Below are 27,529 nucleotides of genomic sequence, written 5' to 3'. Positions count from 1 at the left end.
AATGTTCTAAAACTGGTTGTTTTCTATGACTTTAAATTCTGACTATTCTGGGGTAGGTTTAAAAATAAACATATCTTTTATTTACCCCCATATATTGAGAAAAATACATTATATTAAAATTTCATAATTTTTAAATTCTCAAATTTAAAAGTTAACACCAGGCACATGTTTTACCACTCTTTCATTCACAACTATTTGTGTTTAGTAACACCAATTCAAAAGTCCTAAAGTTAAAAAAAAAAAAAAATCTATTTCTCCAGGATGGCAAATCCATGTTCCTAAAGGGAAAAAAATACATATGGATGGGGGTGGTAGAAAACCTGTATTCTTCTTAAGGAATGTTTGTGGAAAATGTTCCTTACAAACCAACGTGTCTCCCCATATGGGGAGCAGATTTGCAGCAAAAATGTTGCCGAGTAGACAGTGAGAGCAGCAGTCAGTCATCTGGGTAGCAGGCAACTGTCATCCGCTGATGCTCACAACGTGACCAAGCTCAAACACTCAGGAATATTCTAGAAAATGGAGGACAGCCATTACACCTTGCAGGACTAACTCAATACCCACACATCTGGGCTGTGGGATAGTTTAGAGAAGCTTCTATATCCACTTAGAGGGAAAAGGTCCATTTGCTCTAAAATCACTTCACTTAACAATGGAAAACTAGAGCTTTCAGCCAAGATGAAACCACAAGTATTTTTATGCTAAGTGAGCCTCTATCATCTAAATGACGGGGGATTGGTAGAGGACATATATCTTGTATATCTCAGAAGAGTATGAGCAACGAGAAAATAGGGAAAAAAAGAGGCAGCAATATACTTTTCTCCCAGGTACTATTGTTATGTTACACCTAAACTGGGTAGGAAAAGGTGGCAATAATAAAATGAATTTCCCAAGCACTGAGAACTCCATCGGATGTCCATTTTGTCTGACTGGTCACTGTTGCATGTAACTGTAATAGAGTGTACTGAAAAGGCAAAGGACTTCAGCTTGAATCCCAGCTTCTGGCTGACTAGCTATTTGTGCAAGTAACTTAAACCTCACCAAATCTCAGTTTTTCCACATATAGAATGGGGCCAATAATGACTGATGTAAGTATGAAATATAATAACATATGTAAGAGTATTTTGCATAGTGTCTTGGAGGGCAGTAAATCAGTCTTATTTACCTTGAAACACCTCAGCATCAAACAATATTACAATACATTTTTGCTAAGAGTGACTAGACAAATTTAAGAGAGTTAAATTAAAGTGCATGTACCTGCCTAGCTAGCTCAGTCAGTAGAGCATGACACTCTTAAAGTGCAGGCTGTTTAAGTTAATAAAATCACAGTGTGTATGATTCTGGGAACTCAAATTGGGTCTCTGGAACAACCTAGAGGGGGTGGAAAGGGTGGGAAGTGGGAGTGAGGTTTAAGAGGGAGGGGACATATGTACATTTATGGCTAATTCATCCTGATGTATAGCAGAAATCAAACCAATATTGTAAAAAAACTATCCTTCAATTAAAAATAAATAGAAAAAGAGAAAAAATCTTATAGCATAATGTACTGTAGTTGCATATAGGCATACTGGTTTAACTGTCTTAATAGTTTACCTTACATTTCCTCATGTGGAACGTGGGGATCACTGCTACTTCAGATTACTTTAGGCAGTACAATAATAAACATGTAATAAACATGTTTATTTTGTGTGTTATTTCTTTAATTAATATTGAACTTATTTACCTAGATGTATAGATCCATATTGCCAATGACATTTTTGTTCAGAAAAAAGGGTGAAGTAGGGAATTAACTCATGAGTCTGTATATACGAATTTCCTCTAGGAGAAAGAAGGGGTCTTTCCCCATCCTTAGGTTACCACTGATCTGCTCTCTGTCACTGTGGATTAGTTGGCGCTTTCTAGATTTTGTATAAATGGAAGGAAACAGTATTTACTCTCTTTATCTGGCTTATTTCACTCATCATAACTACTCTGATATCCCTCTGTGTTGTTGAATGTTGAGTGTCAATACTTCATTGTTTTTGTTGCTCAAAGTACATGGTTTATTTATCCATTCATCTGCTGACACACATTTGGGTTGTTTTGAGTCTGAAGATACCACAAATAAAGCTGTCATGAACATATGTGGACTAGTCTATGTATAGATATAAGCTTTTAGGTTTCATATAAATTCCTAGGAATGGAATAGATGAATGATGTGGCAGTTTAACTTTTTAAGAAGCTGTCAGAGTGTTTTCAGAAGTAACTGTTTAATTTTCATCACTACCTTCCCAGTAGTATATGAAAGTTCTACTTGTTCCACACCCTGTCCAACACCTAAATTTTAGATATTCCAAAGCACACTGTGGTTTTAACTTGCATTACCCTAGTGTCAAATCACGGGGAACAAATTTTCAGGTGCTTATTTGTGGTCAGTTTCTCTTTATTGATGAAATGCCTGTCTAAATCATTTGCCTATTTAAAAATTAGGCTGTTTCCTAATTATTGAGATTTGAGATTTCTTCACATAGTCTGGGGGGCTTCCCAGGTGGTCCTACTGGTGTGGTAAAGAACCCACCTGCAAATACAGGAGGTATAAGACACATGGGTTTGATGCCTGGGTTGGGAAGATCTCCTGAAGAGCAACCCACTCCAGTATTCTTGCCTGGAGAATCCCAGGGATAGAGGAGCCTGGCAGGCTGCAGTTTCCAGAGTCACAAAGAGTCAGACATGAATGAAGCGACTTAGCATGGACACATGCAGATCAGTCTGAGAGAACAATATGGAATCTCATAATGCATGAAAGTGATGTAACAAATACAGTATAGCCCAACATTTCTCTTGGAAATGTTTTATAGTTTTCAGTGTATAGGTGTTACACATCTTTTTTTCAAATTTATCTCTAATTACTTCATAATTTTAAGCTATTATAAATGGTATTTTTTCAATGTTTGATATTTGTTATTTGATTAAATTTTGCAATTAAATTATAGATACCTATCTGATTATTTATTGACATACTTGAACATGGCCCTGGGAAGAAGTGGTGAACCTGAAGCCCCTTAAATATTACTTGAAATGTCCTAAAAAACGTTTATTGTACTTGCCCTAATGCCTGGAACATGGGGGGAGACAGTTATCACATAGCATAGTTTCTGAACGATTTCCCACTCCCATTTCTTTGTATGAATGAGGAATGAGAACAATGTGAAGCTAATATGTCTGGAAATGCTTGTTTCATGTGGATACAGTCTCAATCAAAATACATTACTAAATGTACATTCAAAGATAATTTTTGGCAAGAATATTTGGAGGGTTTTTAAACAAATTTTCAGTCACAATAAGAAATTAGTGTAATGACAATGAATCTAACTAATTAAAATCATTGTTGCCTGTCTAAAGTATGATTGATAACAAGTCATTTTTCTTCTACACTGTATGAAGGAAAAATTAAGAATCAATCATTTAGACTCAGAAGAATAAAAATGACAGACACAAAATACTAGCTGAGTTCATTAACAAGGAAATTAGCTTCAAATGAAATATTTAATATCTGTTTTTGAAGAGATTTTCAAATTTACATTATACTTTCTTATCTAATGGCACCTGAAGGAAATTATCTGTCTGAATGACCTGCTAGAGAATAACAATGAGGGACTGAATTGTTTTGTAAGAGCTCAATTTCCACCACTGAAATGACCTTATATTTAAGACAATAGGGATAAAGAAAACATTTTATGGAAAAGTACTAAAACTCTATGATGTTTCCTCAATCATATACAAAAATCTTGGGTTACTGATCAGTTACTGATAATTATAAAATCTTAATCAACTACTAATGATATATTTGTATCCACAGTGCACACTAAAGCATTTACAAGATTATCAAGTAAATTTAAACAACAACAAAATTGTTTTCTAGAACTAATTTTATATTCCAGGTGAAGCTATTCTTTGGAAAAGTCCAGAAAGCATATGTTCAAATTGTGTTGATGTAATTAAATTCATTAGTGTGTGCATGTGTGTGCACAGATTAGGCCAAAGGTATTCCCATACTACTATCTGTAATTTAAGATGCGTGTGTGAGGAGGAAGTTGTGTATATGTGGAGGTGGGGAGGGCAGGAAATCGGGTGTGTAATTATATTTTGTATGTAATATAGCTTCTTTAAAACCAAGATATGACCACCATAAATCTTCTGATGGGTTCCTTGACATCGAAGCTCAATAAAGTATTGTATCCTGGACATATTTATGTTAAGATATGACAGAATATGTTCACATCATGATTCTAAGTGCCTAGAGAACAATAGGTCGCTCCGTTGTGTCCGACTCCTTGCGACCCCATGGACTATAGCCTGCCAGGCTCCTCTGTCCGTGGAATTCTCCAGGCAAGAATCCTGGAGTGGGTAGCTGTTCCCTTTACCAGAGGATCTTCCCAACCCAGAGATCGAACCCAGGTCTCCCATATTGTAGGCGGATCTTTTACCATTTGAGCCACCAAGGAAGCCCAAGAATACTGGAGTGGGTAGCCTATCCCTTCTCCAGGGGATCTTCCTGACCCAGGAATTGAACCAGGATCTTCTGCATTGCAGGCGGATTCTTTACCAGTTGAGCTACCAGGGAAGCCCTGAAGGTTTGCTGGCAGCCTCCAGAAGCTAGCAGAGACTCTTCTTCAGACCTTTCAAAGGACATCAGTCCATGGTGATGCTGATTTGAATCTCCAGAATTCTTTTAAAAAATAACATATTTTGTCTTAAGACACTCAATTTGTGGTAATTATCAGGGCCACCCTAGAAACCAATACTGAGAAAGTATCATAGAGTGTGGAATGGATGAGAGGTGAGCAAGACTGGACACAATGACCGACTAGAAGGACCTGCAGTGACCCAGGTGGCAGAGCATTAATCAGAACTATCAGCAGCGGCCGTAATCAGAAGAGCAGCGCTGAGAGCGCCAAGACACAGGAATGCTGAGAATCATCGAGAAGGCAGAATGTTGTCCATGATGAGGATATTGGGGAAAGAAGAGAGTCAGGGATAGTTTCCAAATGTCTGGTTTGGGAAACACTTATTGGAATAAGATCACTTGAAAGGAAGAGACTTGGATGGTGGTAGAGAGAAAATGAATTCAGTTTTGTCTCAGTGCCGTAAGAATTGATGCTTTTGAACTGTGGTGTTGGAGAAGACTCTTGAGAGCCCCTTGGACTGCAAGGAGATCCAACCAGTCCATCCTAAAGGAGATCAGTCCTGGGTGTTCATTGGAAGGACTGATGTTGAAGCTGATACTCCAGTACTTTGGCCACCTGATGCGAAGAACTGACTCATTGGAAAAGACCCTGATGCTGGGAAAGATTGAGGGCAGGAGGAGAAGTGGACGACAGAGGATGAGATGGTTGGATGGCATCACTGACTCGATGGAGATGGGTTTGGGTGGACTCTGGGAGTTGGTGATGGACAGGGAGGCCTGGCGTCCTGCAATTCATGGGGTCGCAAAGAGTCAGACATGACTGAGTGACTGAACTGAACTGAACATCTAAAGTAAATAAGAGATGTCTACCAAGTAGATGTGCCTATAGACATGTCTAACTCCAACTCTATTGTGGGTTCAGAGTTCAGGAAAAAGCTTGGGGATGGAGATATAATAAGAATGATATGACACTTTGGGATTCTTCCACAATATTATTGAGCACACTCTCTAATTTCCTATTTAATCTGTGAATCCTCAACAACGAAGAAAGCTGAGACCAGAGAACTGAGGGAACTAGTTCTTTTGAGGCCACTGCTCTTCCCAACAAGCCAAACTCAGATATCCCTACTTGTCCCATCTTATGGATGAAGGAGTGATACTAAGAAAGCAATTCTGGCTCCTCCCAGTCAGTTGTGCTGAATGAAACTGGCCCTAAGTACTGATAGCTTTTTAGCTTTGGACCTTTTAGCCACAAATCCAGGACAACAGGAAAAAAATCCCACTAGACATTCTGTTACATTTTTCATAGGTAATCCATTATAATCCTCCAAAAGAGTAATTTTCACTAAATTTTCACATGTTAATCATAATCCTTACCACACAAAAGACAAAGAAGTAAAGAAAAGGAAAACCCTCAAAGTCTCAGGTGCAGGAAACCGAGAGGAGAGGAGTCCTATGGTTAGAGAAATGAGCTGGGACTTTGGCAGAAGCGCTCATGAGGGGCAGGTGAAGGAGTCCTGCTATGACCCGATCAAGACCGCAGCTGGGATGGAGCCCTATATAAGTCCTGGAATCCTTCTTCACACAAAACACAGGTTTTAGATACAACTCTGTGTGTTGTTACAGGTAAGCCTCAAAAAAGGTTTTCCTTGAGAGAAACAGAAATCCAAGCCTGCAACTGAAAAATCTAAATTCTTTCTATTCTGTCTTCATGGTACAGGGATGGGATCAGGGAAGGACAGTACTGGGGGAAGATACAAAAGAGGCTTGAATGGTATCTAGAGTATTCCATTTCCAAATCAGTAAATAATAATCAGACTCAGATACTGCAAAATATTATCATGATGTGTCCAAGATTTGTTATAATTTGTATTGTTATTTCATTAATTTTTTAAAAAGCAGATTAAGAAATGTTAGTTAACTCCTAATACAAATGTCTGTTAAACTGGCTTAGTTTATTCAGTTTTTAAAAATTTAATTGTAGGATAATTACTTTACAATATTGTGTTGGCTTCTGCCATATATCAACGTGAATCAGCCACAGGTATACATACATATACCTGAACCCACCCCTCCCTCCTGAACCCACCTCCCATCTTCTACCCCATCACACCCCTCTAGGTTGTCACAGAGCACTGGGCTGAGCTCCCTGTGTCACACAGCAAACTCCCACTTGCTCTCTGTTTTACATATGATAACGTATATGTTTCCTTGCTATTCTCTCAATTTGTCCCACCCGCTCCTTCCCTCACTGTGTCCACAAGTTTGTTCTCTATAAAACAAAGCCCTCAGAATGGGAGAAAATAATTGCACATGAAACAAGAGACAAAGGATTGATATACAAGCAGCTCACGCATCTCAATACCAAAACTATAAACTACCAAATCAAAAAAAAAAGGGCAAAAGACCTAAACAGACATTTCTCCAAAGAATACATACAGATGGCCAACAAACTCATGAAAAGATGGTCACCATCACTCATTATTAGAGAAATGCAGATCAAAACGGCAATGAGGTATCACCGCGCCCCCCCCAGAACGGCCATCACTGAAAAATCTACAAACAATAAATGCTGGAGGTGATGTGGAGAAAAGGTTTATTCTCTTTTGTATTAACAAGGGAGGGCCTGGCCTGTGGCCTAGGTGTTCAGAATGATAGACAATAGTTGGGATAGTTCCTGGAGGGAGGAGTCTTGCTGACAGAGGTCTGCTATCAAATACCACCATTTAACAGAGTGGCCCATGGCTGCATTTGGCAGCCAAGGTTCTGTTCCAGTTGAAGAGGCCAAATCTCAAGAGAATCAGAAGCTGTGACCTAAGGAAACTTAGGCATCATCTACTTCAACTGGCTCAGTTTACAAATTCAGACCCAGAGAGATTAACTGGCTTGCTCAGTTAGTGGATGATTAAAAATCTAATGCTTATGCCAATTCTACCAAGTGTTCTAAACTTGAGTCAAGAAGTAGCAGAACATTCTTGGGAATAGCAATGCTGATGATAAAAAGTAACAATGATGGTGGTGGCGGTGATAATAGCTAGTATTTTTGAGCACTGATATAAGTTCTAAGTACTCACTTTAATGCTTTATAAATATCCACTTGATTATTCCTTGCAACAACCCGCAAAATTAGGCAAAATCATCATCTCCACATAAGATCAAAGGAGAACCTTTCAGGGACTCAAAAGGACAGAGCGGATTCCAACCAAGGCAGTCTGACATTTGAGCTGGAACTCATAAGCATATGCTGTGCTGAAAACTCAAGTGTTAGGGGAAGGGGAAGGATGAGAGAGATGGGGCAAGTGGGAGATCAATCTTCTCTCTCTCAGGTTCAACTCGGGCTTGTATATTTCCCATTACTACAGATGCGAAGTGTGTATTTGGCTTAGAATTTGACATCACCTGATGCCAGTGTGAATTCTACATGATTTTAAGTCAGGTAGAGATCCTAAAGCAATGATATCTCAGAGTGTAGAGGGATTGACTTACTGGACTATACCTGAAGTAAATTCCCCTAAACACAATTTTAGTTTTCATGTACATAAAGAAGTACTTCTGAAAAGAGTAAAACATTTTGCCCTCTGGTGTAGAAAAACCATTATCACAGCAAAAAAATAATGCTTAATCCAAGCTATATTTCAATAATTCACTTTATGTCGACCGAAAAAAAAAAAAAAGGAAAGCAATAAGTAAACCAAATTTTCCTAGAAATGAGATCCTATTGGTTAGTGAATGTTAATAATGTTGACTAAGGATAGCTAGATTTACGACTACTGTTCTCCATCCAAAAAGAAATGAAGCTTGTTAATTCTAGAGAGAGAACTACCACATCAGAGTGGGGTTCTGGAGTTGGGTTACTGAGGTTATGTTTCAGCTCTGTCATTCAACTATATACTGTGTGTGTTTAATCAATCTAGTATTGCTATTGCTGCTGCTGAGTTGCTTCATTCGTGTCTGACTGTTTGTGACCTCATAGACTGCAGTCCATCAGGCTTCTCTGTCCATGGGATTCTCCAAGCAAGAATACTGGAGTGGGTTGTCACGCCCTCCTCCAGGGGATCTTCACGACCGAGGGATTGAATCCACGTCTCTTATGTCTCCTGCATTGGCAGGTGGGTTCTTCACTACTAGCGCCACCTGGGAAGCCCCAATACTAGTATTTGGCACTCTTAAATTTAAAAAGAATGGTCAAGGGTTAATTTCAATATTACCAATTTGTCAATACTGATCCTTGGAACATCCTCACTAAAATAAAACAAAAATTCCTAGTACACATAAAATTTATTTGTGAAAAAATGAAAATCTGAAATGCCATGTTACACCAACATAGAGAACTCTAACTAAAAAGTTAGTCTTCCATGGATAAAAGTCATAAGGTTTCCAAAGAAGCATAGGTATTACTCAAAAGGATATATACACAGCTGCTCAAAAGACTTTATATCCTAAAGTTACATAACTTTTTAAGTTATTTGCAGGGAAACAAGTGAAACAAGTCAATCTGATTTGTGAAAAGTCAGAATTTCTCGTGTGAAACATTGAAATTCAAAGAAAAGATCAAAAAAGAACACAGACATACAAGGAAAACCAGGTTAGTAACTAGAACATCAAAACATTAAAATGTCAAAAAATAATCAAAACAAGGAAATAACAAGGGTAAAACTAATAGGCTTCCTTCACTGGAATCTAGTTACAGAGCTTTAAAGAGGCATATCTGACTGACAGAAGTCTCAAAATGGCAACTCACAGGTCAAACCATTTGCAGAAATGTTCTGTTTGATAGCAGAACTATTTTTTAAGTTATAAAATCACATATCTTTTTCAGAATCCATTTTGTCTTCTGTTTTTTAAAGCAGCGGTGAGCTGGAGCTCAGCAATTGCTCCCCTCATTGTATAAGGGTTTCTAGTTTGCACTGGTTTTACTCACCTTATTTTTGTTCCTTCGTAATATATTACCAGCCTGCCATCTATAGTCAAGTGAGCTGATAAACTCTTGTTAGTGTTAGTTGCTCAGTCATGTCTGACTCTTTGCCAGACACATGAACTGTAGCCCACCAGGCTCATCTGTCCACAGAAATCTCCAGGCAAGAATACTGGAGTGGACTGCCATTTCCTACACCAGGGAATCTTCCCGACCCAGGGGTTGAACCTGGGTCTGCTGCACTGCGGGCAGATTCTTTACCCTCTGAGTTACCAGGGCTGGGACAAAGTGAGAGTGTTAGTTCCATTTGACTGTCTCTGAACCCATGGACTGTAGCCCACCAGGCTTCTCTGTCCATGGAATTCTCCAGGCAAGAATGTCGGAGTGGTAGCTACTCCCTTTCTCTAGGGGATCTTCCTGACCCAGGGATCAAACCTGAGTCTCCTGCATAGCAGGCAGATTCTTTACCATCTGGGCCAACAGGGAAGCCCCTGGTAGATAAGCCCTTCAGTTCCGTTAAGTTCAGTTGCTCAGTCATGTCCAACTCTTTGCGACCCCATGAATCGCATCACGCCAGGCCTCTCTGTGCATCACCATCTCCCGGAGTTCACTCAGACTCACGTCCATCGAGTCAGTGATGCCATCCAGCCATCTGATCCTGGGTCGTCCCCTTCTCCTCCTGCCCCGAATCTCTCCCAGCATCAGAGTCTTTTCCAATGAGTCAACTCTTCGCATGAGGTGGCCAAAGAACTGGAGCTTCAGCTTTAGCATCATTCCTTCCAAAGAAATCCCAGGGTTGATCTCCTTCAGAATGGACTGGTTGGATCTCCTTGCAGTCCAAGGGACTCTCGAGTCTTCTCCAACACCACAGTTCAAAAGCATCATTGCTTCAGCACTCAGCTTCTTCACAGTCCAACTCTCACATCCATACATGACCACAGGAAAAACCATAGCCTTGACTAGACGGACCTTAGTCGGCAAAGTAATGTCTCTGCTTTTCAATATACTATCTAGGTTGGTCATAACTTTTCTTCCAAGGAATCTGCAGTGATTTTGGAGCCCCAAAAAATAAAGTCTGACACTGTTTCTACTGTTTCCCCATCTATTTCCCATGAAGTGATGGGACCAGATGCCATGATCTTCGTTTTCTGAATGTTGAGCTTTAAGCCAACCTTTTCACTCTCCTCCTTCACCCTCATCAAGAGGCTTTTTAGCTCCTCTTCACTTTCTGCCATAAGGGTGGTGTCATCTGCATTATCCACTGTCACATTAATTCAAGTTATGAAAGTGATCATTTGAAGACAAGTCATGAAAGTGATCAACTTCAGAAAGGATTGCAAGACTGAACATCATTAGGGAGCTTCGTTTGTTCACTCACTCATCCGTTCATTCAACAAATATACACTGAGTTGAAAAGTCTCAGATACTGAGATCAAATAAGAATATAAGCATTTAGGATTTCTTTTCATCAAGAAATTAGGCAGTCTTAGGCAGTCATAGGTCTGGATGTATACCAACATGGATGTCATAGAGAGAACTGAGGATAAAACAATGGTGAATTTTAGGAAATGAAATGAGAAATTCTAAAAAGTGTTAACAATTTGCTAATAATTGCAGGGATCTCAAAGGATGAGAATTCCAAAGAAGGAGGGGGTGGTCAACAGTGTAAAAGTATGGCTGAGCAGTGAAGTATGGCTGAGTAAAGGAAGATAGAAAAGAGAAATCATTCTAAGATATAAGTAGCACATTCTTGACATTTAAGAGGATATAAGTAGAGAAGGCAAATAAAGCCAGGTTGAGTGGTCAGAAAATGAGAGTAAAGGGCATAAAAAAAGAGTTGAAGATAGGCTGGAGGGTAGTTGTAATGGGAAAGGATGGAGTCGGGTAATTGAGATGGCCAGTGAAGAGGACTGAATGTGTGCAGAGACAGATTTGGCACCGGATAGTTCACAAGAACAATCACATGCTAGAATGAATTCCAGCTAGATGGAATCAGTCAGTCAGTTCAGTCACTCAGTCGTGTCTGACTCTTCGTGACCCCATGGACTGCAGCACGCCAGGCTTCCCTGTACATCACCAACTCCTGGAGCTTACTCAAACTCATCTCCATCGAGTCAGAGACGCCATCCAACCATTTCATCTTCTGTCGTCCCCTTCTCTTCCCGCCTTCAATCTTTCTCAGCATCAGGGTCTTTTCCAATGAGTCAGTTCTTCGTATCAGATAGCCAAAATATTGGAGTTTCAGCTTCCACATCACTCCTTCCAATGAATATTCAGGACTGATTTCCTTTAGGATAGACTAGTTGGATCTCCTTGCAGTCCAAGGGACTCTCAAGAGTCTTTTCCAACACCACAGTTCAAAAGCATCAATTCTTTATTCTCAGCTTTCTTCATAGTCCAACTCTCACACCCATACATGACTACTGGAAAAACCATAGCTTTGACTAGATGGACCTTGTTGGCAAAGTAATGTCTGCTTTTTAATATGCTGTCTAGATTGGTCATAGATTTTTTTCCAAGGAGAAAGCATCTTTTAATTTCATGGCTGCAGTCACTATCTGCAGTGATTTTGGAGCCCCCTAAATGGACGACCACTAACTTAAATTTTGACATCAAAGTTTGGTAACTTTTCTGTAAACTGTATCCCCAAGTTCACTTCTTGAGACACATTCTGGAAAGGTGTTTTCACTCTAAAACTTTCTTTAGTTTGCACCAAAATTCACTGACAATAAGTTACAAGAGAAAATCTGTCAATAATCAGCTATGTTTTATTTTCTGTTGTCATTTGCGATCTCAATCAGAAATTATTGAAATGTTTCTATTTCTTTGCCTCTGCTTGAAATGGACATTTTCCACAGAGGCATTTAATCCTGGACTAATGAAATCAGGTAATATTATTCTTGAGAATCCTCTATATATAATAATAATCAAGAGAAAGCAAGATTAAAATACAAATGATATTTTTTTTCAGTTTATATTAGGATGATGATACCTATTGCCTTTCTTTGTATATTCACATTGAATATGGTATTTTTTTCAACTTTTCCATTGGAAATATCTAATGGCAAGTACCTGTTCATTAAATAGGGCTCAAACGGTCTCAGTAAAGAAAAAAGAAAATCAAATGCATTTAATTCTTAATTTTCATAAGGTAATGTGCCCTGAGTCAGATGACTTATCTGTATCTGTTTCAGTCCTGTAGCTGTGAAACGGTAAGAGAAAATAAAACCTGCCGACTGATTGTGGTTTTAAAAATAAAAACTCCTGAATACTTTTTAGCAAAAATGTTTATAATGCAGTTTCTTAAACAAAGGCATAATTTGGAATGGAAGCAAACGTGACTGTTCCAAATATTTTAGGAATTGTCCTATTGCTCTCTCTTTAGTATACACACCTGCACCTGGAATTTGATACAAAAATAAATGTTTATTGGTTATTAGTTATGCCAGTGGTTGATGCAACTTGAAAAGTCTCATAGATAGATAAATAGACATATAATTGAGATGCGCTGCTTATTGGGACACACTGGTAGGTATCTGTCTTCTTGTCATGCATTCTGTAAGACGCATGGTACAAAGCCAACTGGGTTTTTTCAGCTGTATACGGGAAGACATTTCAAGTGCTTGCTGTTGAGTTTACAAGTAGAATTTCAGTGACCCTGCAGTCACGCCTTTCTGAGTCCAACCTTTCAAGCCCATCCACAGAGAGTGTGAATATTCATTACCTTCCCTTGCAACTCCTCCTCTTCCTCCACTACCACAGCCAGAGATGACAGCCACCACCCAGGACCCCAGCGGTGACCGCAGAGGCTTCACCGCCCTCTGATGTGCTGTCTGTGCAGTCAGGCTCAGGGACTTTAAAATTCTCGACCAGTCATCTTCCTATACGATTCCAAGTAAAACCGTCATACATGATAGGCTTTGCAGAGACTTCCCCCGATCTTTAAAGTCTTTATAGAGATTACAATGGAGGAGAATTGTTACCAAATCGAATGAAATAAAATAATTTATTACATAAATTAACCATCAATTCCAAAGCCTACCCAAACAGATTCTAAGTTCAGCTGGAAATGGGTAAAATAGGATCATCAGGGGTCTGTGTCTGATGATAGAATAAGAACTAAATACCCATTGTGCTAGAAGTTCAATATGTAAGACATTTATGTAGCACTCAACCAAAAACTTTGTAACATGTGATCTACTTACCCCTGCAAGGCTTTCTCTCCAAACCAATCTCCTTTTCCTAAGGTTCTAAGAAAGACTGGTTCTTCATTTGGCGAGTCTTCACGAGTGACATTAACCTAGAAAGAGAAACAGTAAAAGCCTATATCCACTGCATACATACTGGATGATCAAATAAACACTAGTTAATGATGTTCACTTCACTTATTTTTTTTAACTTATTTGTATGAAGAGAAAAAGTACATTATCACTAGAGGGGACAAATTATAGTATCACAAATTCCCATGCACTCCAAGAAATAACCCCCAAATATTTTGTCATACTTAGCAGCCTTTGTCCAGAAATAATAAATTATTCAGAAATTTGAATTTCACTCAAATCGTCTTCTCTATTCCCATTTCCAACTTCCTATGAAGCAATTACTATGATGAATTTAACGAGAGCTCCTTCAGTCTTTTATCTGTGTTTACATGCATGTGTTTTTAAAATATATGAAGAGCATAATACAGTACGGATCATTCTGCTACTTACACTTTTCTCTTAACATTTTAATTTTTCATACCAGGCTACTATACGTATAAATCTAGCTCATTCATTTTAACGTTTAAGTGTCTTCTTCCATCCCATATTTGTTTATCAGTTGCCTTGCAGATGTACACTTATACTGCCTCAATTTTTTGGCTTTTTTTAACATACACCTTTGTGTGTGCATCCCAGTTTCTCTAGGATATGCTTCTCTCTTTGCTAAGAAGAATCCTTCATTAGGATCCATTCAAAGCCTGCATCCAAAGGCCAATTATATTTTCATAAAGACTTCCTGCAGGTCTCTACCTTTCTATCATCCTCATGATCTACGTTTCATTCAGTAAGATTTCTTTTTTGAAGATATAAAAATGACACATATGTCTTTATCTTACCGCAATAAACAGTATGCTCATCAAAGAAATGAGTACTTTTTGGCATTCTCTATAATTTATAGTAAGCACTCAATAAAAAAACAGTAAATTACATGAACAGAAAAGCTTCATTACTATTGTAACAAGATTTCTCTACCCATATAGGACTTGGGAAGCAAATGTATTTGTTGCATGAATGAAGTCCATGGAAAGCAAATGTATTTGTTGCATGAAGACCATGAAGACATAAATGCAGTAAATTGTACCTTTGTGTTAATCCACTTCCCTCTAAAGCTCTACAAATATTCATAATACTGGCTATGTGTCGTCTAGAAAGGTTAAAATTCACCTTCCTGAAAAATGTAATGAAGTAGAAAAACTAATTTCTTGAGACAATGCCAGACACTTAAACACATTTAAAAATACTATGCTTCAAGTTTTTGAATTTAGAGATTGGATGTCAAAGACCAGAATTTTTTAAGTATTAAGAAGGTCTATGCAAGGTAGAGGGAATTCAATTATTATTCTCCACTGATCCATTTGATTACTCCTCCATAAGGTGTTTCAAAACCAGGGGAATGTGGTTTTTAACACTTACCACTAAGCTGTATCAGAGAGATATTCATTTGCATACTAATGTGGATTTCATGAATGTAAATGGAAATAAACTAGCCTAGTGGTTCTCAAATCTCTATGTGTGTGTATCTGTGTGTGTTGGAGCATGGTGGTCTTGTTTAAAATAAAGGTTACCGAACTCACTTGACTCTTATTCCTGAGGTTCTGAATGAATGGGTTTTGTAAATCTGCATTTCAAAAGATTAGTGTCTGACAAACATTGATACATTGCTTCATTTCTGAATCTCAGTTTGCTCTTCACAATGAAACAACTCAGAAAAGTTATTTCTGTCAATCCTCCTGGCTGTTAAAAATAAGTCATGAACTAAGGTGTAATACAACATAGGTTAAGCTCATTAATTCAAATTAGATATAAGAACACCTATAACTGTATATTACCATTTGGGTAACACAAACGATTATAAATTCAAATTGGCAGACTTATGCAAGCCATGGAGAAATTTCAGTGAGTTTTGAAATGTTCTTTAAAAACATGTTAACTGAGGATTTCCCTGGTGGTCCAGTGGTTAAGAATCTGTCTACCAATGCACGGGACATAGGTTCTATCCCTGATCCAAGAAGATCCCACATGCTGCAAGGCAGCTAAGCCCCAGCGCCAAAACTGCTGAGCCTGTGTACCCTAGAGGCCCTGCTCTGCAGCAAGAAAAGCCACTGCAATGAGAAGCCTGTGCCCTCCAACCAGAGAATGTCCCACCTGCAGTGTATAAGTTCCTGCTCACCATAACTAAAGATAGCCTATGCACAGTGATAAAGACCCAGCGCAGCCAAACACACACACACACACACACACACACACACGCAAAACATGTTACTGAAATGCTAGAGACATAAAAAATGGTTCACTTACAGAATAAACCACTTTTTGCTTCTATGATAAATATGAGAAAAATCTATCTCCTATAGTTCATATATGTGAAAAAATAAGCATCTCAAAGAGCAAGAATAAAAGTTTAAAAGTTGCAGTTTGCATAGTTTTTCTTTGTATTAGCGTGTTGTGCTGTGTGCTTATTTGCTCGGTCATGTCTGACTCTTTGCAACCCCGTGGACTGAAGCCTGCCAGGCTCCTCTGTCCATGGGGATTCTCCAGGTAAGAATACTGGAATGGGCTGCCATGCCCTCCTTCAGGGGGTCTTCCCAACCCAGGGATGGAACTCAGGTCTCCCACACTGCAGGGGGATTCTTTACCATATGATCCACCAGGGAAGTCCATATATATAGTGAATAATTCTAAATGTTTGCAGACACCAGTTATGAACATTTGCATCTTTAATTCTTAAAAAAAAATCAATCCGATGTAGAAAAAGTTATATTATACAGAGATAGCTTTCTAATCTTGATCCGTATACGTAGTCTTTTTACCTAAACTACAAAGTACTTTACAGTCCACAAAACTGTAGAAGGGAACTAGTTAGGGAGCTTTAGAGATATTTAGTCTATTTGAACCACCTTGCCCCACAAATGAGAGAATTATCTCATTTGGATGTGTTTTTGCTGTGTGTTACTTAAATGAGAACATCAATGAAGAGCATCCTAACTGTTAGTGCCCCCAAAAGTTGGTTCTTTTTTCCTTATTTTCCCCTTTGTTCCATTTCTCTCATTTATTTCAGAAATTCCATGCCCCTGATTGTAATAATCCCATATCTCAACTAATACTCTTATTGCCATGAAGTGCTTTTTAGAACAAAATCACTTTTAGTTCCAGGTAGATAAAAGAGGTATATATTTTTATATTCCCTTTACTTATATATATATTAATTTTTCTATAAAACATATGCAAAGTCTTATAATTTAAAATTTTAGAGCATTTTTAAAATTATGTATAAAATTTTAAAATTAGGAATCAAAATAGAAATTAGATATTTTAAATGGGACACATAAATTTAAACTCAAAATGCAAAATCTTTTATTCATTGAAGAATGAATACAGAATAAAGCATGAATACAATAATATCAATGTATTCAACCAGCATATTTAACGAAAAACAACTCCAGAACAACAATAAATGTTTTTGTACAGATTCAGCAGGTTTTATAAGCAAAACAATGTTTGTTGTAAAGAAATATGGAAATCAAAGATATGTGGGGACAGACTCAGCTAGAGAATAGGGTTAAGTAAACATTTTCATACCTGTGTGATTAATACATTATAAAAATGAGGAGTCCCCAAATCAAAGCAACTCCCTTTTCAAGTAATGTTCAACACATATTGCTCAAAAACGGGTCCTATTATACCAAAAAAGTATTCCCTAATGTAAAAAACAAACAAACAAAACACTTTTAAGAGGTATATCTGATCATATAGGGCATATACAAGGAAAGAAACTTTTTCTGAGCTTGAAGTTTGCCTGCATCCCTTGAGTCGTTAGTTAAATTCAGTTGGGTAAGATCTATGACTCCTATGAGTCTGACTGACAACTGAATCTTTTGTGCAACACAGTGATGAATTCGAATCTCATTCACTATATGCCCACCCCCTCCCACAAAACATCTCTGGTGAAACTTATGTTCATGATTCTCTTTCTGGTACTTCTAATTTAGTGAATGTCTGTGCATGTACTCACATGCACCTCATTCCATGCGTAAACACCATATGTTTACTTGGTTTTAAACTCACTATAAATATCATGCCACACATATCCTTCAACTTGTTTCTTCTGATCAGCATTCCATTTGACTTATCCAATTCATCCATGTTAATATATGAGGCTGTAGTTTATTTCCTGTTTGTGTAGTATGCCATTATATGAATATTATATAGTTTATTAATTCTTATGTATCTGTGACTTTTTCCAGGTTTATGTTGTTATATTTTAGTTTTGCACTATAACGACATTACTCATGAATATTTTTGCATGTCTTGTGGTAGCCATGGGTAAGTGTTTCATTAGGATCACTACTTAAAGAATGAAGAACATGGTTATAAAGTACATGCATCGTCTCTCTTTCACTAGGTATTGACTAGTCTTGTTACAAAGAAGTCACAACAACTTATTAATGCATTTCTACCATCAGTGAATGAAAGTTCATTTTGTACTACACTGTCATCAACACTTGTTGCTTTTATTATCCTATGGGCCATTAGTATTTTTTGTGATATATCTGATTATGATTTTTGCTGATTTTCCTATTGAACTGATCGTCATTTTATTGATTCATAAGACTGTAGTTTATCTTTTTATTGTGTTTATGATACTTCACACCAAACTTATTAATTTAAATGTGATCATATTTAACCACACTATTCCTTCTTGATTATGCTTTAGAATACTCATTTAAGAAATTCTTCCCTATTCAAAATGATAGAGATATTCTCCACATTGTCTTTTGTTTTTTTTTTCTAGTTTGTTCTTTTACATTCAGGTCTGGAATTGACTTTTCTGTACACTGTGATCCAGTTTTGTGTACTGGAACCTACGTTACCAGTGCTGTCCCAAACCAAGTTTCCATAGATCATGGATCTTTATTTGAGGTCACTATTCCTATTCTGACAAACTTACCTAGTTCTTAATAGAATTAAGACTACATTTGCTTCATTACTTTAACCTTACAATGAGTCTTTATATCTACTTAGAGTAATCCTCCCCAATATATTCTTCTTCCTTTCAAATGTTTTAGCCATTTTGGTCTTTTGCTAGTGTCTTTAAATAAAATTTGCTTCTTAAACAAATTGAATACTTTCTTTTTGTTGTTGTTTTCTTTTTTATTATTTTATATTTTATTTTACTTTAAAACATTGTATTGGTTTTGCCATACTTCAACATGAATCCACCACAGGTGTACACGTTCCCAATCCTGAACACCCCTCCCACCTCCCTCCTCGTACCATCCCTCTGGGTCATCCCAGTGCACCAGCCCCAAGCATCCTGTATCTTGCATCGAACCTAGACTGACAATTCGTTTCATATATGATATCATACATGTTTCAATGCCATTCTCCCAAATCATCCTACCCTCTCCCTCTCCCACAGAGTCCAAAAGACTGTTCTATATATCTGTGTCTCTTTTGCTGTCTCGCATACAGGGTTATTGTTACTATCTTTCTAAATTCCATATATATGCGTTAGTATACTGTATTGGTGTTTTTCTTTCTGGCTTACTTCACTCTGTGTAATAGACTCCAGTTTCATCCACCTCATTAGAACTGATTCAAATGCATTGCATTCTTTTTAATGGCTGAGAAATACTCCGTTGTGTATATGTACCACAGCTTTCTTATCCATTCATCTGCTGATGGACATCTAGGTTGCTTCCATGTCCTGGCTATTATAAACAGTGCTGCGATGAACATTGGGGTACATGTGTCTCTTTCAATTCTGGTTTCCTCGGTGTGTATGCCCAGCAGTGGGATTGCTGGGTCATAAGGCAGTTCTATTTGCAATTTTTTAAGGAATCTCCACACTGTTCTCCATAGTGGAGGTACTAGTTTGCATTCCCACCAACAGTGTAAGAGGGTTCCCTTTTCTCCACAGCCTCTCCAGCATTTATTGCTTGTAGACTTTTGGATCGCAGCCATTCTGACTGGTGTGAAATGGTACCTCATTGTGGTTTTGATTTGCATTTCTCTGATAATGAGAGATCTTGAGCACTTTTTGTGTTTGTTAGCCATCTGTATGTCTTCTTTGGAGAAATGTCTATTTAGTTCTTTGGCCCATTTTTTGATTGGGTCGTTTATTTTTCTGGAATTGAGCTACAGGAGTTGCTTGTACATTTTTGAGATTAGTTGTTTGTCAGTTGCTTCATTTGCTATTATTTTCTCCCATTTCAAAGGCTACCTTTTCACCTTGCTTATAGTTTCCTTTGTTGTGCAGAAGCTTTTAATTTTAATTAGATCCCATTTGTTTATTTTTGCTTTTATTTCCAATATTCTGGGAGGTGGGTCATAGAGGATCCTGCTGTGATTTATGTCGGAGAGTGTTTTGCCTAAGTTCTCCTCTAGGAGTTTTATAGTTTCTGGTCTTATGTTTAGGTCTTTAATTAACTTTGAGTTTATTTTTGTGTGCGGTGTTAGATTGAATACTTTCTGTTAGTTATATTCTTCAGTTCAGTTCAGTCACTCAGCCGTGTCTGACCCTTTGCGACCCCATGAATTTCAGCACGCCAGGCCTCCCTGTCCATCACCATCTCCCAGAGTTTACTCAAACTCATGTCCATTTAGTCGGTGATTCCATCCAGCTGTCTCATCATTTGTTGTCCCCTTCTCCTCCTGCCCCCAATCCCTCCCAGCATCAGAATCTTTACCAATGAGTCAACTCTTCGCATGAGGTGGCCAAAGTACTGGAGTTTCAGCTTTAGCATCATTCCTTCCAAAGAACACCCAGGACTGATCTCCTTTAGAATGGACTGGTTGGATCTCCTTGCAGTCCAAGGGACTCTTAAGAGTCCTCTCCAACACCACAGTTCAAAAGCATCAATTCTTCGGTGCTCAGCTTTCTTCACAATCCAACTCTCACATCCATACATGACTATTGGAAAAACCATAGCCTTGACTAGATGGACCTTTGTTGGCAAAGTAATGTCTCTGCTTTTGAATATGCTATCTAGGTTGGTCATAACTTTCCTTCCAAGGAGTAAGCATCTTTTAATTTCATGGCTGCAGTCACCATCTGCAGTGATTTTGGAGCTCCCAAAACTAAAGTCTGTCACTGTTTCCACCGTTTCCACATCTATTTGCCACGAAGTGATGGGACCAGATGCCATGATCTTAGTTTTCTGAATGTTGAGCTTTAAGCCAACTTTTTCACTCTCCTCTTTCACTTTCATCAAGAGGCTTTTCAGTTCTTCTTCACTTTCTGCCATAAGGGTGGTATTCTGCATATGTGAGATTATTGATATATCTCCTGGCAATCTTGATTCCAGTTTGTGTTGCATCCAGCCCAATGTTTCTCCTGATGTACTCTGCATATAAATTAAATAAGCAGGGAGACAATATGCAGCCTTGACATACTCCTTTTCCTATTTGGAACCAGTCTGTTGTTCCATGTCCGGTTCTAACTGTTGCTTCCTGACCTGCATATAGGTTTCTCAAGAGGCAGGTCAGGTGGTCTGGGATTCCCATCTCTTTCAGAATTTTCCACAGTTTATTGTGATCCACACAGTCAAAAGCTTTGGCATAGTCAACAAAGCAGAAATAGATGTTTTTCTGGAACTCTCTTGCTTTTTCCATGATCCAGTTGATGTTGGCAATTTGATCTCTGGTTCCTCTGCCTCTTCTAAATCTAGCTTGAACATCAGGAAGTTCACGGTTCACGTATTGCTGAACCCTGGCTTGGAGAATTTTGACCATTACATTACTAGTGTGTGAGATGAGTGCAATTGTGCGGTAGTTTGAGCATTCTTTGGCATTGCCTTTCTTTGGGATTGGAATGAAAATTTACCTTTTCCAGTCCTGTGGCCACTGCTGAGTTTTCCAAATTTGCTGGCATATTGAGTGCAGCACTTTCACAGCATCATCTTTCAGGATTTGAAAGAGCTCCACTGGAATTCCATCACCTCCACTAGCTTTGTTCGTAGTGATGCTTTCTAAGGCCCACTTGACTTCACATTCCAAGATGTCTGGCTCTGGGTGAGTGATCACACCATCATAATTATGTGGGTCATGAAGATCTTTTTTGTACAGTTCTTCTGTGTATTCTTGCCACCTCTTCTTAATATCTTCTGCTTCTGTTAGGTCCATATCATTTCTGTTCTTTATCGAGCCCATCTTTGCATGAAATGTTCCCTTGGTATTTCTAATTTTCTTGAACAGATCTCTGCTGCTGCTAAGTCACTTCAGTTATGTCCGACTCTGCGCGACCCCATAGACAGCAGCCCACCAGGCTCCCCCATCCCTGGGATTCTCCAGGCAAGAACACTGGGGTGGGTTGCCATTTCCTTCTCCAATGCATGAAAGGGAAAATTGAAAGTGAAGTCGCTCATGTACGCCCGGCTCTTAGTGACCCCATGGACTGCAGCCCACCAGGCTCCTCCATCCAAGAGACTTTCCAGGCAAAAGTACTGGAGTGGGGTGCCATTGCCTTTTCCATGAACAGATCTCTAGTCTTTCCCATTCCATTGTTTTCCTCTATTTCTTGCATTGATTGCTGAGGAAGGCTTTCTTATCTCTTCTTGCTATTCTTTGGAACCCTGCATTCAGATGCTTATATCTTTCCTTTCCTCCTTTGCTGTTCACTCTTCTTTTTACAGCTATTGTAAGGCCTCCCCAGACAGCCATTTTGCTTTTTTTGCATTTCCTTTCCATGCTATATTCTTAAGTACTTGATTTTAGAAATCATTATTAATTACACATTTTAAAAATTGTATTTTTAACTGAGTTTACTGGTATTTAGAAATACATGTAGTTTTCAAAATGATCATAAAGTAACATTGACTTTTGTTATTCTTTTAGCAGAGAGTCATGTTCCATTGAATGAATGTGCCACAATGTATCGATTCATCCACTAAAGGGCATTTCAGTTTGGGGCAATAGTGAATCAAGATTCTGTAAACATTGATGCATTATTTTCGCTTGGATTTTGTTTTCATTTATCTAGAATAAATACCAAAAAGTAAAAATACTAGGTCATATGGTAATTGCTTTTTAAAATCTATATAGTTTCAGAATAGTTTTACCATTTTGCATTCCCACCAGTAACGTATTAGAGACGCAGTTGCCCGGCATCCTCACCAGTACTCAGGATTGTCATCATACTTTTTTCATTTTAGCTATTCTATTAATCACACAATGGTATCCTTTGGTTTTAATATGCAATTCCCTAATAATTAATGTTATTATAATTGAATTATATGTGATTATAAGTTAATTATTATAATTAATAATTAAAAATAGAGACAGTGGTTTCTCCAGTAATCATGCGTGGATGTCAGAGTCAGACAATAAGGAAGGCTGAGCATTGAAGAATTGATGCTTTTGAACTATGGTGTTGGGGAAGACTCTTGAGAGTCCCTTGGACTGCAAGGAGATCCAACCAGTCCATTCTAAAGAAATCAATCCTGAATACTCATTGGATGCTGAAGCTGAAGCTCCAGTACTTTGGCCACCTCATGCGAAGAGCTGACTCATTAGAAAAGACCCTGATGCTGGGAAAGATTGAAGGCAGGAGGCAAAGGGGACGACAGAGGACGAGATGGCTGAATAGCATCACTGACTTGATGGACACCAGAAGATGGTGAAGGACTTGGAAGCCTGGCTTGCTGCAGCCCAGGGAGTTGCAAACAGTCGGACACAACTGAGGACTGAACAGCAATAGTTAATAACATTAAATATCTTCTCACATGATTTCTCATCTTTATATATAGTTTGTTCAAATGCCTAGTCAAGGGCCTTGTCCATTTTCAAAAATTTGATTGTTTTTTTAAATTGACTTTTGGATGTTCTTTACATAGGCTCAATATAAGCACTTTGCCAGGTGTGTGATTTGCCAACATTTTCAGTGTTTAGTTTACCCCTTCATTCTCATAATAAAAGTGTCTTTCAAAAAAGATGTTTGTAATTCTGATAATGCCAAATTCATCTTTTCTTTGTTTGTTTTATGGACTGCACTTTTGGTGTCATGGCTAGGAACTTTTGACCTAGCCAAGCCATAAAGATTTTCTTCTAGAAGTTTTACAGTTGTGCATTTTATTTTTAAATATACTACTAATCACAGCGATGAACTTTAGATCAAGACTTTTTCCACCTATGGGTAACCAATCATTCAAATATCATTTCCTGAAAAGACTGCTCTTTCTCCACTCATTGCTTTCACTATTAAGTGTGATGTTAGCTGTGAGTACTTTGTATATATCAATTAGCAATTTGAGGAAGATCTCTTATATTCCTAATTTTCTGAGAGTTTTTATTGTACATAATGTTACATATGTCAGATGCTTTCATTGCATCAACTGACATGACAATACGACTTTTGTCTTTTGAGTATTGAAATGATAGATATTACTGAATGATTCAGATTTTTCAAAATTTATAGTAAGGTGTCTAGTTGTACAGTATCCAAAAGTCAACAGCAGCAGCATTCAGCAATTGCAGCGTGGCTACTAATACCACTAAGAAGCTGAATATTTTAAGTTAGTTAATTTTAATTTAGACAGTAAGTGGAACTAATGACTACTGTGTTAGGTTTTGAAGATATAAAATAGCAAAGGAAAAGTGCTGAACAATGTTGACCTAGCTAAGCTTATATTAATTTTAATAATTTATCTGTCTACATAAAAAACAAAAGAAACTAAAATCAGACCATCTGTAACTAATTACTGTCTTACTTCTTCATTTCCAAATGTTATATTTTTTTCTTACTTCAATGGTTGGGATGTTCAGCTCCACACGGAACAGAAATGGGGATAATAGGCATCTTTGTTTTGCACTTGATCTAAAATGAAAGGCTTCTCATGTTTCACCCTGACACACAAATATATACATAGACACACAAAATTTCTATAAGAGAATACTGTCAGTATTGAACAACAGTAAACATTGTGTTAAGCCAATCTGTTTAACCAACATGCTTACACACTTGTTAATTCAAAGCAAAGCCATGTGGTTTTAAATGGCATTTAACAAATAAAAATCTTTGATATATTTTTTCTAATGGTAGCATATAAGGTATATTGAATATAATAAAAACAAAATCAAAATGCATCTCAATTATTATTCAAACTCTGAAGTTCTGTCTACAACTCTTAATCAATTTTTGTTCAACTCATTTATGGAGAGAGATTTTTTGATGTAACCCAACTACAAGGACACATAAGTTTTATCAGAGATATTTTTCATGTTCAACTGTGAATCCTTGTGTGCTTTACAGTCTGATGGGGGTACAAGACATGTTTTCAAGCAACTGGAATGGATGGATTGAAAGTACAGGGAACTAAGAACTCAGCTTCTTCCTGCGGCATCGTCAGGGACTCAGATTTCACCACAGCATCCTGGCTCATTTTTGAAAACAGTTTGTATAGGTTTAATGGTAGGAAAAAATATATTTCAAAAATTAATTTATGATTATTTCTCTTTGTGCATATGTGCTTTATGAAAAAATAAAAATGGCTTTATACTTAAATAAAGGAACCTCAGTTCATTTCAGTTTGGTCGCTCAGTCATGTCCAACTCTTTGTGACCCCATGGACTCCAGCATGGCAGGCCTCCCTGTCCATCACCAACTCCTGGAGCTTGCTCAAACTCATGTCCATCCAGCTGGTGATGCCATCCAACCATCTCACCTTCTGTCGTCCTCTTCTCCTACCTTCAATCTTTCCCAGCATCACGGTGTTTTCCAATGAGTCAGTTCTTTGCATCAGGTGGCCAGAGTATTGGAACTTCATTTTTATCATCAGTCCTTCCAATGAATATTCAAGACTGGTTTCCTTTCGGATGGACTGGTTGGATCTCCTTGCAGTCCAAGGGACTCTCAAGTGTCTTCTCCAACACCGCAGTTTAAAAGCATCGATTATTTGGTGCTCAGCTTTCTTTATAGATCAACTCTCACATCTGTACATGACTACTGGAAAAACCATAGCTTTGACTAGACGAACCTTTGGTGGCAAAGAAATGTCTCTGCTTTTTAATATGCTGTCTAGATTGGTCATAGCTTTTCTTCCAAGGAGTAAGTGTTTTTAAGTTTCATGGCTGTAGTCACCAACTGCAGTTATTTTGGAGCCCAAGAAAACAAAGTCTCTCAGTGTTTCCACTGTTTCCCGATTTATTGGCCATGAAGTGATGGGACCGGATGCCATGGTTTAAAGTTTTCTGAATGTTGAGCTTTAAGACAACTTTTTCCACTCTCCTCTTTCACTTTCATCAAGAGGCACTTTAGTTCTTCTTTGCTTCCTGCAGTAAGGGAGGTGTCATCTGCATATCTGAGGTTATTGATATTTCTCCTGGCAATCTTGATTCCAGTTTGTGTTTCATCCAGTCCAGCATTTCACATGATGTACTGTGCATATAAGTTAAACAAGCAGGGTGACAATATACAGCTTTTACGAACTCCTTTCCTGATTTGGAACCAGTCTGTTGTTCCATGTCCAGTTCTAACTATTGCTTCTTGACCTGCACACAGATTTCTCAGGAGGCAGGTCAGGTGGTCTAGGATTCCCATCTCTTTCAGAATTTTCCAGTTTGTTGTGATCCACACAGTCAAAAGCTTTGGCATAGGCAATAAAGCAGAAATAGATGTTTTTCTGGAACTCTCTTGCTTTTTCCATGATCCAGTGGATGTTGGCAATTTGATCTCTGGTTCCACTGCCTTTTCTAAATCCAGCTTGAACGTCTGGAAGTTCACAGTTCATGTACTATTTAAGTCTGCCTTGGAGAATTTTGAGCATTACTTTGCTAACATGTGAGATGAGTGCAACTGTGCGGTAGTTTGAGAATTCCTTGGCATTGCCTTTCTTTGGGATTGGAATGAAAACTGATTTTCTAGTCTTGTGGCCACTGCTGAGTTTTCCAAATTTGCTGGCATATTGAGTGTAGCACTGTAACAGGATCATCTTTTAGGATTTGAAATACCTCAACTGGAATTCCATCACCTCCACTAGCTTTGTTCATAGAGATGCTTCCTAAGTCCCACTTGACTTCACATTCCAGGATGTTTGGCTCCAGGTAAGTGATCACACCATTATGGTTAACTGGGTCACAAAGATCGTTTTTGTACAGTTCTTCTGTATATTCTTGCCACCTCTTCTTAATATCTTCTTTGCTTCTGTTAGTTCCATACTGTTTCTGTCCTTTGTTGTGCCCATCTTTGCATGAAATATTCCCCTGGTATCTCTAATTTTCTTGAAGAGATCTCTAGTCTTTCCCATTCTATTATTTTGCTCTATTTCTTTGCACTGAGGCTTTCTTATCTCTTCTTGCTATTCTTTGGAACTCTGCATTCAAATGGGAATATCTTTCCTTTTCTCCTTTGCCACGTGGTGCTCTTCTCTTCTCAGCTATTTGTAAGGCCTCCTCAGACAACCATTTTGCCTTTCTTTTTCTTGGGGGTGGTTTTGATCACTGCCTCTTGTACAATGTCATGAACCTCCATCCATAGTTCTTCAGGCACTCTGTCTATCAGATCTAATCCCTTGAATCTGTCACTTCCACTGTATAATTATAAGGGATTTGATTTAGGTCGTACCTAAATGGTCTAGTTTTCCCTACTTTCTTTAAGACTGAATTTGGAAATAAGGAATTCATGAGCTGTGTCACAGCTCCCAGTCTTGTTTTTGCTGACTGTATAGAGCTTCTCCATCTTTGGCTGCAAAG

The 27,529-nt window shown here is 38.1% G+C and overlaps 1 protein-coding gene across 4 annotated transcripts in view; it reads right to left on the bottom strand.

Annotated features, from left to right (window-relative positions):
• The window catches only part of PRKG1 (protein kinase, cGMP-dependent, type I), a 1,377,467-nt gene that overhangs the window by 225,863 nt on the left and 1,124,075 nt on the right, over positions 1-27,529 (bottom strand). For all 4 annotated transcript variants that reach the window (XM_018041139.1, XM_018041140.1, XM_018041138.1 and 1 more), the window contains exon 7: positions 13,787-13,881. In XM_018041139.1, coding sequence (XP_017896628.1) covers positions 13,787-13,881 — 95 coding nt within the window. The remainder of the gene's footprint in view (positions 1-13,786; positions 13,882-27,529) is intronic.

Source organism: Capra hircus, chromosome 26, assembly GCF_001704415.2.
Source record: "Capra hircus breed San Clemente chromosome 26, ASM170441v1, whole genome shotgun sequence".
Classification (NCBI taxonomy): domain Eukaryota; kingdom Metazoa; phylum Chordata; class Mammalia; order Artiodactyla; family Bovidae; genus Capra; species Capra hircus.
Note: the sequence above shows the minus strand (reverse complement) of the source record. Positions and strands in the feature narration are given on the sequence as shown.